The 17,482-nt window shown below is 44.7% G+C and overlaps 1 protein-coding gene and 1 long non-coding RNA gene across 2 annotated transcripts; one reads left to right on the top strand and one right to left on the bottom strand.

Annotated features, from left to right (window-relative positions):
• Window positions 1-585: 585 nt before the first annotated feature.
• On the top strand, window positions 586-17,456 carry LOC115198784 (mitochondrial 10-formyltetrahydrofolate dehydrogenase). Its single transcript, XM_029761061.1, has 23 exons — window positions 586-777; window positions 2,257-2,401; window positions 5,328-5,562; window positions 7,761-7,926; window positions 8,063-8,164; window positions 8,668-8,757; window positions 8,933-9,067; window positions 9,316-9,441; window positions 9,606-9,697; window positions 9,918-10,065; window positions 12,824-12,943; window positions 13,091-13,218; window positions 13,403-13,553; window positions 13,743-13,813; window positions 13,992-14,097; window positions 14,377-14,464; window positions 14,692-14,785; window positions 14,882-14,981; window positions 15,093-15,191; window positions 15,370-15,535; window positions 16,052-16,157; window positions 16,275-16,474; window positions 16,723-17,456. Exons 1-23 carry the CDS (start codon window positions 730-732, stop codon window positions 16,776-16,778), a joined length of 2,772 nt encoding a protein of 923 aa, XP_029616921.1. The 5' UTR covers window positions 586-729; the 3' UTR covers window positions 16,779-17,456.
• On the bottom strand, window positions 5,461-13,500 carry LOC115198787 (uncharacterized). The gene is made up of 3 exons (XR_003879292.1): window positions 13,368-13,500; window positions 8,646-9,043; window positions 5,461-5,559 (listed from the first exon to the last, which is right to left on the bottom strand). It is a non-coding gene; the product is annotated as an uncharacterized LOC115198787 (long non-coding RNA).
• Window positions 17,457-17,482: the final 26 nt, after the last annotated feature.

Raw genomic sequence — 17,482 nt, 5'->3', positions numbered from 1 at the left:
CTCTAGTTTTCCATCAGGGTGTTCAGCAGAGGTCAAAGTATGTTTACACATCGATGGTTTCCCGAGATGGAAAAGCTGTCCAGACCTGGGCCTGTACTGAATGGATGAAATTAAATGAATGACTCAACAATCACAAAGTTACATATGGTCTGTGATGATGTGTGTGTGGTTTTATTATTTTATTATGATAAACATTGAAATAAACTAATACAGATCATTTTGTATAAAATGCACCAATCTAAAATAGTACATAATGGCTGCTATTTGTATTTGATCACAATGGAATCACAATGTAATAGTAGCCTACTGGTCATAACCCATTCAAGAGGGGCGCTAGATGAAGGTTATGCGTTTTTTTTTATACATGAATGTCGATCAATGTTGCGTGTTCGTGTCCGGCCGGTTTCGTGGTCTTTTGATAAAATTGCATAGATATTCCACTGGTAGCACGCACAATTAATCGCTAAAAGCAATTCCTACTATAACGCCAGTAAGAATGACAAATGTAAAATACATGCGTCCCTCATTGAAGGAAGTAGTAGGATTCGTGAGCGCGCACGTAGACAGTACCCCGCGCACACGCCGGTTGTCGGGTATAAGCTGGCTGTGGCTAGCTCGAACCGCTGTCATTGCGAGGCAGGTGTGTGTGTCATCAGGAGCTCGTACACGTCCCCAGACCACGTTGGACTAATTCTGTTGTTTTAATTTGTGTTAATTAATACAGCCATCATGTTGTGGACAGCGAACAGAATCATTAGGAAATTCTCTACCAGCTCTGTAAGTAACATTGTTTATGTTGCATCCGCTAACCCCTGTCTCCCCCCCCCCCCCCCCGCCCTCCCTTTGTCGCTATGGAGAATCCTAATTGCTTGCCAGCTGATTCACACGATGTTGTCATTGTTGTTCTAATGCATGAATATCTATCAGGTTAAAATCGAGTAATCTTCATATGTTACAATGAATGAATGACTCGGTCTCAGATCTGTCAATGCCTGAGTGTTCACAGTGCACACTCACAGTAGCCTACAATCTAATCAAAATATGATGCATGCTTGACAGTTCTCTTCTTTGATATCTGATATGCAGCATTGGTAAAGTAATTACTATAAAGGCTAATTCATATTATGTACTATGTATTTGTATTCTAACAACCATACGAAGAAAGACATGTCTTTGCCAGTTGCCACGTTATGCACGTTGTCTCCATCGCTGCACGAATGACTTCCATTGTACAGATCGTGGGGAGTTGCATCAGCTGAACGAGAGCGACCACAGACAGCTGAACGGATCGGCTTAGCAACACACCATCCAGAAATCCACATACACGCAACGAACTGCCTATAATTCGACTGACATGGAAGTTACTGTCAGGATATTAGCAAGGAAAAGGGACTGATACGATATTGTTTTGTAGTTGTGTAAACAACACCGGCCCATATCAAACCGCTACTGTAGGTGGTTACAATGGAACGGCAGAAATGTATCTCTTATCATTGCCGTTTTAGCTGGCTGATAGGTAGTCACTCAGTGCTGGAAAATGTTCGCCTACCATGCCTGTCTGGATGTAAGCATTCACCGGAGCTGTTTACATTAGGCTATAACAATTGAATAACACATTGTCATAACATGAATAATGTGGTTATTACATTGTCTTAACATGTGTTACGTTATTACACATGAACAGCTATCGTGTTTACTTTATTCCTAGTCTATTTCGGCATAGGAAACTTGAAACTTTCCATTTTCACATGAACTTCCAGACACACTTGATTGGAGTAGCCTCATTTGAACTTACTTGAGCATTCATTCTAGTTGGAGGAGGGGGTTGTGCTCTCTGTAGCCAATAGCATTTCAGACCACTCTCTCTCCCAGAGGACCAAGATTTATTGCCCATTGGGCCAGTCTGGCTGCCAGAAACTCCTAAAAAAAAACTTGGCAATGGAGAGGGAAGAGTATTGGAGAGGGAAAGAGTAGCATAAATGCTTTTCAACGTTACAAAATGCCTATGTATACTCAACACGAGGGACGTTAGAAGTGAAACTGAATATTGGTCATGGACATGAGTATGGTCCAATTGAAAGTTGGAGTTTGTCTCCATCGGTATTGGGTCATATTGCTTCAAAGCCTGAGGGGTATGGGGAAAATGTATGCGTTTTGATCTTAAAGCCCACCAGTACAGTATAAGCTATTCTCATGTGTCAGAAAGATTTTTCACCACTAACTCACATGCTCTTTCTTCTCTCCTCTCTCCTCCAGAATTATTACCAAAATAAGCTGAGACTGGCTCTGATTGGCCAGAGCCTGTTTGGACAGGAAGTGTACACCAACCTACGGAAGCAGGGCCATAGGGTGGTGGGCGTGTTCACTGTGCCAGATAGGGATGGAAAGGCAGACCCTCTGGGTAAGTATTGACACACTGGTGATGACTGGAGGGGGAGTCTCTCTCTCTTGTCCATTATTTCCTTCTCTTTCTCATGCCCTCTTTTTTGGAGGGGTACACAAGTTATCATGACTCAGTGAATAAATATTGCAGCAAAACATTTATGGAAGTGGTACGCTTACATCCTCACCAGAGCATGGCCACCTCTTTACATTGTTACCATCTGCATGGCCTCAGTCATGATCCAGTCTGTCCTCTCCTAGACTCCCACGGTCTAACTGAGTTAGTGGAGTTTGTGTCAATGATTACCCCCAGTCACTTTTCTAAATGAGATGTAATGGCTTCAGTGGTTACCCTGATGACCTGGGGCGGAAGCCCCTTTAGCCCTGGGTCTCTCTGGGTCAGGAGAGGACTGACTGTCCCTGTCAGCGAGGGAGGTAGATCCGTGTTGACTCTGTAAGGCTCCTGTACAAAGACAGGCTTTTATGCCCAGTGTTAGGACTGTGGGCCCATTGCTTTAGTAGGGAGAGGCCCTGGTTTGATATGATGCAAATTATTTTGACCCAGCATGCATCAGCGGGGCTGGCAAGGGTCCCTGTTCTGTGCTTCTCCCCCTCTCTCTTTCTTCATTCTATCTCTGCTTTATCTTCTCTCTCTATAGAGATGATAACTGACTAGATGGGACAATATCCGTAGTTTAACGCCACTGCGTCCTTGCTAGGCAAACAACCACGCATGGGAGATACACACCACTGACAAAACCCTGTTAGTCCCAATTACCCTGATTTAGCCTGATTTAGCCTAACTACAGTTCAGCCTGACTCTGCAGCAGAAGAGGCTGGTGGGAGAAGCTATAGGAGGACAGGCACATTGTAATGGCTGGAATGGAACGGTATCAAACACAGCAAACATATTGAAACCACATGTTTGACTCTTCCATTTATTCCATTCTAACTATTACAATGAGCCCGTCCTCCTATAGCTCATCCTACCAGCCTCCTCTGCTCTGCAGTGAGGTTATACAGCAACCCACTGTGTTCTTGGCACAGGATTGAGAGATTCTTGCCGTTTGGCTAGGGAAACAGATCTGTGTTATTACGATTTGTTTGGCATCCCTGTAAAAAATAACATTCCCGTTGAGTTAATCTGGCAGAGGACCTCTGGTCCAGAGACCTGTCAGGGCCTGAATTGCTGGACACAGGCACTGTAAAGGAAACCTTGTTGCACAATATGGTCAAACATTTGAGTAAAACATTGTTTCACATTTGATTTGCCTGTTATTAGCCTGAGGCAAAGTATTTACCGAGCAGATGGTTTGATTGTGGGTGTTTGTCTACTGTGTAAATGTTTACTTGACAATGTAATGATGATGTAACGTCACATCTATAGACCCATTTCCCACGTCATGAAAAGTGGCATGCACAGTTTGTCATCAGAAACCTCTTTGTTTACCTAGCAGTGGATAAGATCCGTATCCACTGCGAGCTAGCAAGTCAAGGTAAAATATGAACAATAGAGCTAGATAAAGCCAGAAGAATAATATACTTGTTGAAAATAGCTATAGCAACCAGTCCTGTGTGTTTTCATGGTCATCACTCACTCGCTTTTAAAGTTTGTCAAGGTCCCGACATCAGCTTTAGCTATCCTGCTACAGAGCTTTTTGATGTCAGGATGCCCGCGCATCAATCGAACGTAGCGTTGGATGGTAAACAGAAAATGGCACTAGTAGCCTAACCGTCGGTGAGTCAAACAGCCTCTAACACTTCACTTATTGCCATGGCATAAAGCATGGCCTTCTTATAAAGCATTGCTACGAGGCTACTACCACGCTTAGCACCCAGATTAGCATAGCTGGCTGGATGAGGCCAACAGCTCCATGTGGCCTTTACCAGACACGCACTCACTCTGAGACGGACCGTGTGCCCCCAGGCCAGCCCCCTGTCCTGTCCCACCCCTCCCATCAGCGTGTGTGTGTAATTTAATTTGTGTAGAGCAGGTGGGGCCAAAGTGTGGGTTTCATGTAACCATAACCCTAGTAGGGTAGTAGAGCAGGCTGTGCCCTGGAACTGGTTGGAACTGGGGAAGACCGGAACCCCCACGCACACTAGAGTTGGTGTCAATTCGGAATTTTGGAGTTTAATTCAATTTCAACAGTGAATTTGGAATTGAATTTGAATTGGCCACACACCACAGGAAGCAGAATTAGATTAGAATTTAATTCAAAGCAATTCAACGTGAAACATGAAAGTCTCATTCATATGAGAAGTCTTTTATCAACAGGATATGCTACTTATTAATGCAAAGAATTTACATACCATTTCAAATATTAGTTTGATTACAACTCAAAGATGTCAAACAGTATTTGTCATTGTCATGAGATGTTCCCTTCCATACTGCAGTGTTTCATCAAATGCAATGTATTTTTCTTCTGATATTTAAAAACACTAAGGGAATTATGAATTATTATAGACAACCCACAACATGATCTTAGAATTTGTCCAGACCACTAATTATTTGAAATAGTTGAGAATGAGTTTAAAAATGAAATGTTTCAACTTTATGGTACTGGTAACCAACCATGCATGATATCAAAATTAACATTACTATGGTAATGTGTAGAATGAATAATCCATTTGAATTTCATTTAATAAAATTCTACTTCCTTTCATTCAAATTCTATTCAAATTCTGCTTCATGTTGGGTGTGGCCAATTCAAATTCAAAATGTTTATTGAAATTAAAGAGAAATTCGCAACTCAATTCAAAATTAACCCCAACCCTGACGCACACCCAGCTCACACAGATAACGGTCACACAGTTAAACTGAGATACACACTCACACACTGTATACTGTACAAAAGTAAAAACTAATTTAAACTAACATAGAGAAAATATAGAAATGTTCTAATGTTCTGTCTACCCCCCCCCTGACCTTTCTCTCCGCCCAGCGGTAGTGGCGGAGAAGGACGGGACGCCAGTCTTTAAGTTTCCGCGGTGGCGTGTCAAAGGGAAGCCCATCCCGGAAGTAGTGGAGGCCTACAAGGCGGTGGGGGCTGAGCTCAACGTCATGCCCTTCTGCTCCCAGTTCATCCCCATGAACGTGATCGACCACCCGGCCCACGGATCCATCATCTACCACCCCTCCATCCTGCCCCTGCACCGCGGGGCCTCCGCCATCAACTGGTGAGGGAGAGGAAAAGGAAAGGGTTAAGATTATAGGCGCGTGTGTGTGTGGTGAATGGAGACGGTCAAGTGCAGAGGCACATGTGGTCATTTCAGCTGTTGTCAATACGTAACCGTGACCAGTGTCAAGTCTTTAGTGTGCGCCTTGCCTTTATAGTTAACCTTTCTGGGAAGGGGGTTCCGCTAGCGGAACACCTGGCCAACAGCCAGTGAAATTGCAGGGCGCCAATTTCAAACAACAGAAATCTCATAATTACAATTATTCAAACATGCAAGTATTATACACCATTTTAAAGATTAACTTCTCGTTAATCCAACCACAGTGACCGATTTCAAAAAGGCTTTATGGTGAAAGCACACCATGCGATTATGTTAGGTCAGCGCCTAGCCACAAAAGAAACCATACAGCCATTTTCCAAAGGAGAGGTGTCACAAAAGTCAGAAATAGCATTAAAATGAATCACTAACCTTTGATCATCTTCATCTGGTTGCACTCCCAGGACTCCATGTTAGACAATAAATGTTTGTTTTGTTCGATAAAGTTAATCTTTATGTCCAAAAACCTCATTTGAAATTGGCGTGTTATGTTCAGAATTGCATTGTCTCAAACAAACATCCAGTGAAAATGCAGAGAGCCACATCAAATTACAGAAATACTCATCATAAACATTGATATAAGATACAAGTGTTATACATACGATTCAAGATACACTTCTTGTTAATCCAGCCGCTGTGTCCGATTTTTCAAAAAGGCTTTACGGTGAAAGTACACTATGCGATTATGTTAGGTCAGCACCTAGCCACAAAAACCATATAGCCATTTTCCAACCAAGGAGAGGTGTCAGAAATAACATTAAAATTAATCACTTACCTTTGATCTTCATCTGATGGCACTCCCAGGTCTCCATTTTAGACAATAAATGATCGTTTTGTTCGATAAAGTTAATCTTTATGTCCAAATACCTCCTTTTTGTTCGCGCGTTTAGTTCACTATTCCAAATGTCCAGATGAAAAGTAAAAAAAGTTCCATTACAGTTTGTAGAAACATGTCAAACGATGTATAGAATCAATCTTTAGGATGTTTTTATCATAAATCTTCAATAATATTCCAACCGGACAATTCCTTTGTCCGGCCGAGCGCGACTAAACTAAAGGCTTTCAGCCAGACCACTGGTTCCAACAGCTCTTATTCGCTCCCCTTTTACAATAGAAGCCTGAAACAACGTTCTAAAGACTGTTGGCATCTAGGGGAAGCCTTAGGGAGTGCAATCTGACCCCACAGACACTGGATATTCGATAGGCATTCACTTGAAAAATACAAATCTCAGAATTCCCACTTCCTGGTTGGATTTTTCTCAGGTTTTCGCCTGCCATATGAGTTCTGTTATACTCACAGACATTATTTTAACAGTTTTGGAAACTTTAGAGTGTTTTCTATCCAAATCTGCATATGCATAGTTTCTGGGCCTGAGTAACAGGCAGTTTACTCTGGGAACGCTTTTCATCCAAACTTCCCAATGCTGCCCCCTATCCCTAAAGAGTTTTAAACAACTGCTGGAGAGCTGAGTAGGAGTGAGAGTGGTGCTATCTAACTGGTCTGGTTTGGGGATGAACTGTTTGCAATGTGTTTGGCTGAGTACAGTTTGTCTTATCTTTTTCCTACCCTTATCTATTCTCGGTTCCTGTTATCTGTGTTGGGTGTGTGTGTGTCTATGTACGTCTCTGTGTGTGAACAGCTATGTGGATTTAGCCTATATTTGACACTGATCTGTGTCTGACTTGGCTCTTTAACCTACATGTGAGTGGGCTCTATGGAAAAGGCTGCCTTTCTCTCGCTCTGTACTACAGGTGTAGAATCTTAATTTGATCACTCTTTTGTTGCTGAGAATTTTCCTGCTCTGCAGGAAATGCAGATGAGCTTCGTGATTGACATAAATTCACTGAACCTGCGCACACACACACATGGTTATATTAACATTATTGCACTTTTCATGTAGGCTACTTTTTTCTAGCTAATAGCTTTGTCACGTTTTAGGTCCTGGTTTTATGCATAACCTGATTCCATGAGTGGCCTGCTCCATATGGTTCCATGAATGACCCTGTTTCTGTGTACATCCCTGTTTCTATGCATGACGTTGGTTCTATGCATGACGTTGGTTCTGTGTCTGACCTGGTTCTGTGTCCTGTGTCCTCCTCAGGACTCTGATCCAGGGGGATAAGAAGGCTGGGTTCTCCATCTTCTGGGCTGATGATGGTCTGGACACGGGTCCCATCCTGCTCCAGAGAGAGTGTCCTGTGGAACCCAACGACACGGTGGACTCCCTCTACAATCGCTTCCTCTTTCCAGAGGGCATCAAGGCCATGGTAACCATAGCAACTCAACATCATCTCCATCTGTCCATCCTCGGATCACAATCAGGGTCAAACATATCACAGTCCCACTGCTGTAACACGTAACACAGTGACATTGCTTGGGGGTTGGTGTATTCCTGTGGTGCAGGTGGAGTCAGTGCAGCTGATCGCTGATGGGAAGGCCCCACGTGTCCCCCAGACAGAGGAGGGGGCCAGCTACGAGGGTATCCAGAAGAAGTCCAACTCCAAGGTGAGATACTGAATGTGGCTGTGAAACAGCGTCACCTGGTTAAGGCTGTTTGTAGGGAATGGAGGAAACTAAATCCAATATCATGTTAGGAAATAAACATTCAGATAATGTCCTGTCACTTTTCTGCTCAAATTATAATGGCAGTTTGATGTTGCTCAATTTGTAGCCATTTAATTCCACAATACGTCCATTCATTAGTCAGTTTGGAAAAGTCCTACTTAGCGAGAGGGTGATGTACTAGGGCCAGTAATGGGATGAGGGGTTGTATAAGGTGGGGTTGTAGGGTTTGAGGGGGTGGGGAGTGTTAACTTACTAGAGCCTATAGCACTGGCCAACATTCTTAAGGCGAGAAGGGAGTGAGGGGTTATTTTTAAGGTCCCTCTTCTAAGTGTTGCATAATAGGCAGCCAACTGTTTGGCCTCCCCCTGGTTCCTAGAAACCAAGGAAAGAAGTGTCTGAAAAGGAAGATCTTCTTCCTCACCCATCTTCTGTCTGTCCTCAAGGTCAACCTAGCCCAGCCGGCAGAGGCGATCCACAACTGGATCCGTGGCCACGACAAAGTCCCCGGGGCGTGGGCGGTCATTGATGGTCAGGTGCGTTCCCTAAAACACACACTTGCACACACACAATTACATTTACAGTGTATGTATGAACTGTACGTATTGTCTAATGTTCTGTTTCTTTATTACTGTGTGTGTGTGTGTGTGTGTCTGTCTGTCTGTCCCATTGGCAGTATGTCAATCGAACCCATGTCCTCTCTCTCCTTAGACTGTGACTCTGTACGGGTCATCCATGCTGGGGGAGTCGGTGCCAGCCGGTCAGCCTCTGGAGATAGAGGGGGCGTCCCAGCCTGGTGTCATCACCAAGAACGGCCTGGTTCTGTACGGGTCAGATAGCAAAGCGGTGAGTCACAGAAAATGAGATCAATGGGAAATTAATAGGGAAATGTACAGGCAAGTGTCTAGTGGCAACCCTGTTAACCTGTGCTGTAACATAGAGCACTATATCAATCAACCTCCGATGGCTTCTAATGTTCATTTTGTGTATGATTTCTCCAGTTTAGTCATTAAGACATAGCTCAGGCCTAACCCTAACTATTTGTTGCCTCTTCTCCCTCTCCTCACCCTCTTCCTCCTCTGGTTCCTCCACAGCTGATGGTGAAGAACCTGCAGTTTGAGGATGGGAAGATGATCTCTGCTGCTAAGTACTTCTCTTCAGGAGACACCGCCAGCGTGGAGCTGACTGATGACGAGAAGAAGATGGCAGAGGAGATACGAGTACGTCTCTCATTGTATCTCTGAAGGCTTCCACATAGCCTTGTGTGATAGTTTGACACTACTACAACAGAATCTGTTACTTAGTATACCGCCATGTTGTAAACGCATGATTCAGATAGAAGCTGTTCAATTAGCGCCACTGATTCAGTGTGTTGTCACTCCAGGACATCTGGAAAGGCATTCTGAGCAACGTTGCTGCCATTGAGGAAACCACAGACTTCTTCAAGTCAGGAGCTGCTTCTATGGACGTGGTCAGGTGAGTGTATGCTTTCACTGGCATTGACCTGGTTAAACCCTTCATTTCCCTCACTTGACCTAGAGTTTTTTTGTTATACATTTTATTAGCAGTGATCAGCTTTTAATCATCATGGTGACTTTTGTGACTCTAGTTGACCCCATTGTACCTGAGTGACATATTCTCCTATGACCTGACATAACTTCACTATGACCCTGCTATAAACCCATCTTCTCCCCAGGCTGGTGGAGGAGATCAAGCAGAAGTGTGTAGGGTTGCAGCTGCAGAATGAGGATGTGTACATGGCCACCACCTTCCAGGACTTCATCCAGATGTTTGTGAGAAGGCTGAGGGGAGAGGACCAGGAGGAGGAGATGGTCATCGACTATGTGAGTCAGACAAACAACTGTCATACAGTGGCCTGGTCCCAGATCAGTTTGTGCTGTCTTGCCAACTCCTATGGTCAGTTGTGCAACAATGATCTTAGGAGTTGGCAAGACAACACAATTAATGACCAAAGGAGTTGGCAAGACAGTACAAACTGATCTGGGACCAGGCTAGTCATACAGAGCACAGATGGCGCCGAAGAACATGGCTGACGTTTTACATCCCCCCCAACCAATTGTGCTATTTCGTTAGTTTTTTTGCGTTTTATGTAACTTATTTTTTAACTTATTGTGTACATAATGTTACCGTCTCTTATGACCGAAAATAACTTCTGGACATCAGAACTGAGATTACTCACAGAGGACTGTAAGAAACCTTTTCCTTTAACGAGCCCGAGAGAAGAATATCCTGCTTTCACTGAAACAGGCCCAGATCCATGCCTTTTGCGTGAAGAAAAGACTCAGGAAAAGGGGCCACAGATCGGCCAGCCTTCTGAGAATCCGTAGGTGAGCGAGAAACTCCCACTGCCATCCGTTCTTGTCACAGTTGTCGTACTGGAGAGAAGACCAAGGCGCAGCGGGAATGTGGATACTCATATTTTAATTTAAAAAAAGAGTAAAGCATCCACCGGACAAAAACAATACACACGACAGGAACAGTCTTGCAGGCACACAAAACGCAATGCAAGAACAACTACCCACAACCCCAAAGAAAAACACACACTACTATATAGGACTTCCAATCAAAGGCAACTCAACACACCTGCCTTCAATTGGGAATCCAATCACCAACACAACACTTAACACACAAAAACCTGCCACGTCCTGACCGAAACTAATACAATGCTGGTCAGGATGTGACAGTTCTTCTTGCTAACGTGCAATCATTGGAAAATAAAATGTATGACCTACGATTTAAGATTATCCTACCAACGGGACATCAAAAACTGTAACATATATGTTTCACCGAGACGTGGCTAAACGATGATATGGACAATATAGATCTAGCAGGATTTTCCATGCACCGGCAGAACAGAGACGCTACCTCTGGTAAGACGAGGGGTGGGGGTGTGTGTCTATTTGTCAATAACAGCTGGTGCGCGATGTCTGATATTAAAGAAGCCTCGAGTACCTTATGATAAGCTGTAGACCACACTACCAAGAGAGTTCTCATCTATATTATTCATAGCTGTCTATTTACCACCACAGAACAAAGCTGGCACTAAGACCGCTCTCAACCAACTCTAAAAGACCATAAGCAAAGAAGAAAATGCTCACCCAGAAGCGGCGCTCCTAGTGGCCGGAGGATTTAATGCAGAAAAACTTAAATCAGTTTTACCAAATTTTTACCAGCATGTGCAACCAGAGAAAAAAAAATCCTAGACCACCTTTACTCCACACACAGAGATGCCTACAAACCTCTCCCCTGCCCTCCATTTGGCAAATCTGACTATAATTCTATCCTCCTGACGAGCTAAATGCCTTTTATGCTCGCTTTGAGGCAAGCAACACTGAAGCATGCACGAGAGCACCAGCTGTTCTGGATGACTGTGATAACGCTCTCTGTAGCCAATGTTAACAAAACCTTTAAACAGGTCAACATTCACAAAGCCACTGGGCCAGATGGATTACCAGGACGTGCACTCAAAGCATGCGTGGACCAACTGGCAAGTGTCTTCACTGACCTTTTCAACCTCTCCCTGATCGAGTCTGTAATACCTACATGTTTCAAGCAGACCACAATAGTCCCTGTGCCCAAGGAAGCAAAGGTAACCTGACTAAATGATTACCGCCCCATGGCACACACGTCGGTAGCCATGAAGTGCTTTGAAAGGCTGGTTATGGCTCACATCAACAGCATCCTCCCGGACACCCTAGACCCACTCCAATTCGCATACCGCCCCAACAGATCCACAGATGACGCAATCTCAATCACACTCCACACTTCCCTTTCTCACTTGGACAAAAGGAACACCTATGTGAGAAGGCTGTTCATCGACTACAGCTCAGCGTTCAACACCATAGCATCGCCTGGTATGGTGACTGCTCGAAGTCTGACCGTAAGGCTCTACAGAGGGTAGTGGGTACGGCCCAGTACATCACTGGGGCCAAGCTTCCTGCCATCCAGGACATACATACTAGGCGGTGTCAGAGGAAAGCCCAAAAAATTGTCAAAGACTCCAGTCACCCAAGTCATAGACTGTTTCTCTGCTACCGCACGGCAAGCGGTACCGGAGCGCCAAGTCTAGGACCAAAAGGCTCCTCAACAGCTTCTACCCCCAAGCCATAAGACTGCTGAACAGCTTCTACCACCTCCCTTTTGTACACTGCTGCTACTCGCTGTTTATTATCTATGCATAGTCACTTCACCCCCACCTACATGTACAAATTACCTCAGCTAACCTGTACCCCGGCACACTGACTTGGTACCGGTGTCCCCTCGTTATTCTTATTGTGTTACTTGGTAAATATTTTTCTTCTCTTCTTGAACTGTATTGTTGGTTAAGGGCTTGTAAGTAAGCATTTGACGGTAAAGCCTACACTTGTTGTATTCGGCGCATGTGACAAATAAAGTTTGATTTGAGATGGTGTTACTATTGATGATGATGAGAAACATACTGTTTCCCACTCACTTTCCACTTGTATTTTCAAGCGTTTATATGACACGTATACACATATACACGTGTTTATAAGACACAGCTGGATCTGTAATTTGTCTTTGACGTGTAACGTTATGCCACTGTCATGGTTTGGTTCCCAGGCAACTAAAGACGTCAACAACATGACGGTGAAGATGCCTTGGCAGTGTTTCATCAATGGCAAGTTTGAGGACGCAGAGAACGGCAAGACCGCCAATACCATAAACCCTGCCGATGGCTCTGTGAGTTGTAATGCTATACAAACAGATACACCTGAACACACACATCCTACTATTACTCATCTATCATACTTAGATATACACACTGATATACATACTTGTGGACATTATTGTATTGATAGGTCATTAAATGTTAACCCTTTTCCCTAGGTGATCTGTAAGGTAGCCTATGCGTCAGTGGGAGATGTGGACCGGGCGGTAGCAGCAGCCAAAGAGGCCTTTGAGGTTGGCCCCTGGGGCAGGATGAACCCTAGAGATCGTGGCACCCTGCTGTACAAGTGAGCACCAAGACTACAGCGCCTCCTAGAGGCCTCGACTCATTATGGAGTATAGTTACTATCAGGGGACTTGTTTATATAGTGCAGATTTATATCCATTCATACAACAATAATATATTTTGAGGACAAAGACTGCCAGTGGACCCTACCTCCATCTCTTTTGTTGACCTCCCCTCCCTACCAGGCTGGCGGACCTTATGGAGGAGCACCAGGAGGAGTTGGCCACCATAGAGTCCATAGACTCTGGAGCTGTCTACACCCTGGCCTTGAAGACCCACGTAGGCATGTCCATCCAGACCTTCCGCTACTTTGCCGGCTGGTGCGACAAGATCCAGGTAGAGTTTCACCTGCATGGACCAGATCTGTGAAATATAAAGATGTTTGGAGGGTTTTGTATGATGAAACTGGCTCCACTTCTTTTTCATTCACATTTCCCTGTTGCCAAATCCTGACCTAGTTGTCTCCATCTTTTTCACTAATCTAGTAGTCTAAGGATATTTTCTATTATATGCCGTCTGCTGCAGGGCAAGACGATACCCATCAACCAGGCCAGGCCCAATCACAATCTGACCTTCACCAAGAAGGAACCTCTGGGGTAAGGGGTCAGAGTTCACATGTGATACAACTCTACTAGGAAATATCAATATGCATTTCGAGATGAACATGATTCATGAGTAGTGGTTTTAGTATGAGTATTGGTTGTAGTAACCACTGCATTTGGCTGACCTGTAGCACCTGCTCACGGTGAGTGTTGTGTGTTTCCTGGGTGCCAGTGTGTGTGCCATCGTCATTCCCTGGAACTACCCGCTCATGATGCTGGCATGGAAGAGTGCCGCTTGCCTCGCTGCTGGAAACACACTGGTCCTGAAACCTGCACAGGTGAGAACACATACACCTGCATACGTTACAACAGATTCAGTCGTAGGTTTTATACCAGCAGGTGAACAACTTATGTAACACGGCAGTCACACACGACTCTACCTGTCACGCACAACTTTACCTAACGTAACCTTTCTCTGCAGGCCGATGTGTTAAAATAGCCTCTCTAGCACTGCACATTGCTGAACCACATATGTGAATATCAGATGGCACTTGAAGAGTTTCCCCGTGTCCAAAGCAAGGAACATGTTTCACTCGCTCTCTCCTCTCGTCCAAAAGGTTACTCCTCTGTCAGCCCTGAAGTTTGCTGAGCTGACTGTGAAGGCTGGCATTCCCAAGGGAGTCATCAACATCGTACCTGGCTCAGGTAACAGGACACAAGGGAGCAAGAGCTTGTGGGAAGGGAGAGGTCCTCCAGGAGATCTGTGAGATCTTATTAGATAAGGTTTTTGATTCTAATCTTTATTTTTCTGTTTCTCTCACTCCATCTCCCCGTCTACCACCCTCTCTCCCTCATCTCTACTACCCTTTCTCCCCCTGCTGTCCTCTGACCCCTTTCTCTCTCTCTACCTCCCTATCCCCCATCTCTAATAGGTGGGATGGTGGGACAGCGCTTGTCTGACCACCCAGACATCCGTAAACTGGGCTTCACAGGCTCCACCCCTATCGGCAAACAGATCATGAAAAGGTACAGTAGGGGGGGGGGGCTGGGACCCCACTTATTCCTGATATGCTGATATTGGGCTACTTCCTGCTCAGGCTCACGTGTCATTTCATGTTGCAGCTGTGCGCTGAGTAACCTGAAGAAGGTTTCTCTGGAGCTGGGAGGGAAGTCTCCACTCATCATCTTCAGCGACTGTGACATGGACAAGGCTGTGCGCATGGTGAGAGAGGGAGGAAAAGAAAGGAGAGAGAGTAACTAAAACAGAAGGAAAAGAGAAGAACCTGCTCTTATTTTCATCATATTCCCTTCCCCTCCATCTCCCTTTCTGCAGGGTATGAGTTCTGTGTTCTTCAACAAAGGAGAGAACTGCATCGCTGCTGGACGCCTGTTTGTGGAGGAGTCCATACATGACGAGTACATCAGGAGAGTGGTGAGTATCCTGAACCCTCTCACAACAGTCCAAAACACACAATACACTTTTCCCCTCCCTCCACCACACAACTGAGTCTCTGTGTAGCGTAGCTCAAGGGTCTCTCAAGATCCTTTTCCTCATCATAGCCTTTGCATTCCTCCTCTTCCTCCGTCTCCCCTCCTCTTCACCCCATCAGTTGGAGGAGATCAAGAAGATGAAGGTGGGTGATCCTCTGGACCGCTCCACAGACCACGGGCCCCAGAACCACAAGGCCCACATGGAAAAGCTGGTGGAGTACTGTGAGGTGGGCATGAAGGAGGGCGCCACGCTGGTGTACGGGGGCAAACAGGTGGACAGGCCAGGTAAACACTTTTGAAGCAGTGTCTTTTCAATACTGTAGGCCCTCTTAGTATCACAGTATGCACTCCTACCAAAGTAGCTAGTAGAATAACCTGTGTTTAAAATCAAATCAAGTTGTTTTAGTCACATACACATACAGTATTTAGCAGATGTTATTGCAGGTGTAGAGAATTGCTTGTGTTCCTAGTTCCAACAGTGCAGTATTATCTTAGTTCACAACAATACACACTAATCTAAAAGTATAAGAATGGAATTAAGGAATATAGAAATATTAGCATTGTCAGAGTATATATATGATGGGATGTATAGACATTATGGGCAGTATGTGGATAGAATATGTAGTATATCTGAAGAATACGTAGGATATAATAGTATATGTACATGAATAGTTGGTAACATAAGACTGGTTAGTGAATACTGATGATACAGTACAACACAATTGGAGGCCACTGTAATGCAATGTTTCAGCCAACCACCATCATCATTGCTAACTACACTATGGTATGGTTTCCCTCCAGGGTTCTTCATGGAGCCCACATTGTTCATAGACGTGGAGGATCACATGTTCATCGCCAAAGAGGAGTCCTTTGGCCCCATCATGGTGGTGTCCAAGTTCAAAGACGGGTACGTCTCCTCAGTCTTTTAAAGAGAGAACCTTTCTTCATCACAGACCCAAGTAATAGAGCCGTTTGTGGTTCTCAACCCTGACCAACGTCCCTTTTCTCCCCTTCTGACCTGCAGTGACATAGATGGCGTGCTAAACAGAGCCAACGACACTGAGTTCGGCCTGGCGTCCGGTGTGTTCACGCGTGATATCAACAAGGCCATGTACGTGAGCGAGAGGCTGGACGCCGGGACCGTGTTCGTCAACACTTACAACAAGACCGACGTGGCCTCGCCGTTTGGCGGTTTCAAACAGTCCGGCTTCGGCAAAGACCTTGGTGAGTCTGGGGTTAATCATGTAATCATTTAGGCAAGGGGTTTCACGTTGGATACTGTTATATTGGAATGTGGATCATATCGTATACTGTGGTCTGTCATGAATAGATTCCCCTTTATTTTCCATTGTTTACCTTTTTCTTGAAACATAGTTCAAAGAAAATGAGCCTAGGAGCTTTGAATAGCCTTGTGACCCCAACATGCTTGATTTGAGTTTGACCAATTAACTGTGCTTCGGTTCTGTCGGCAGGAGAGGATGCTCTTAACGAATACCTCAGGACCAAAGCAGTGACTGTGGAGTACTAAGGCAGCCTAATGAACTGTAACGACGACTGATCATTCAATCCACCTGATCACGACTCACCAGTCAGTCTCGATCAGGAGTCCAGCTCCCGCTTTCCTAACAGCAGGTGTGTGTGTGAGAGAGGAGACCTTTGATGTGCAGCCTACCCTCTGCCACGACCTCGTCTCAAGGTGCCAACAGTTTTGAGAATTCTGTTCGGAAACTTGCATTATGGACACAGGCGGTTTTCCCCAAAGTTACAAAAGGGAAATCGCGCATATCAAACTCAAGAGGTGAATTTCAGTATTCCAGAGCCAAGGTGGATTTGACTGGATCAACACCCCTTTACTTTGAGTTTAAGGTTTCCGTTCCTCCACTCATCATGAAAGAACGTTTTGCTTTTCAAAAGCCGAGCGCTTCAGGCAATCTCCTCCTGCTCTGTCACATTTTATGCAACATTTCATTTTAGCTCAAGCATGCAGGTTCAAATTCGTATGTCATTTCTGCTCAGCAATGTTAGGTGCCACAATTCTGCTGAAGATACCCACAACTCCCTTAGTTAAATTGTTATTTGTAAATATTTTATAACAAAAGAAAACACACTGAATAATTGGATATATTTTTTGGACATTGTATTTGTCAGAAAAGGAGCACTGTAGGTTACAACACTAGATTATGCATTTTTAAAGCATACCAACCAACCTGCCTGTTTTGGTTTCAAAACTGA

The sequence above is a fragment of the Salmo trutta genome, chromosome 8 (genome assembly GCF_901001165.1).
Source record: "Salmo trutta chromosome 8, fSalTru1.1, whole genome shotgun sequence".
In the NCBI taxonomy this organism is placed as follows: domain Eukaryota; kingdom Metazoa; phylum Chordata; class Actinopteri; order Salmoniformes; family Salmonidae; genus Salmo; species Salmo trutta.
The sequence above is the reverse complement of the archived record's forward strand: the minus strand, read 5'-3'. Positions and strand labels throughout refer to the sequence as shown.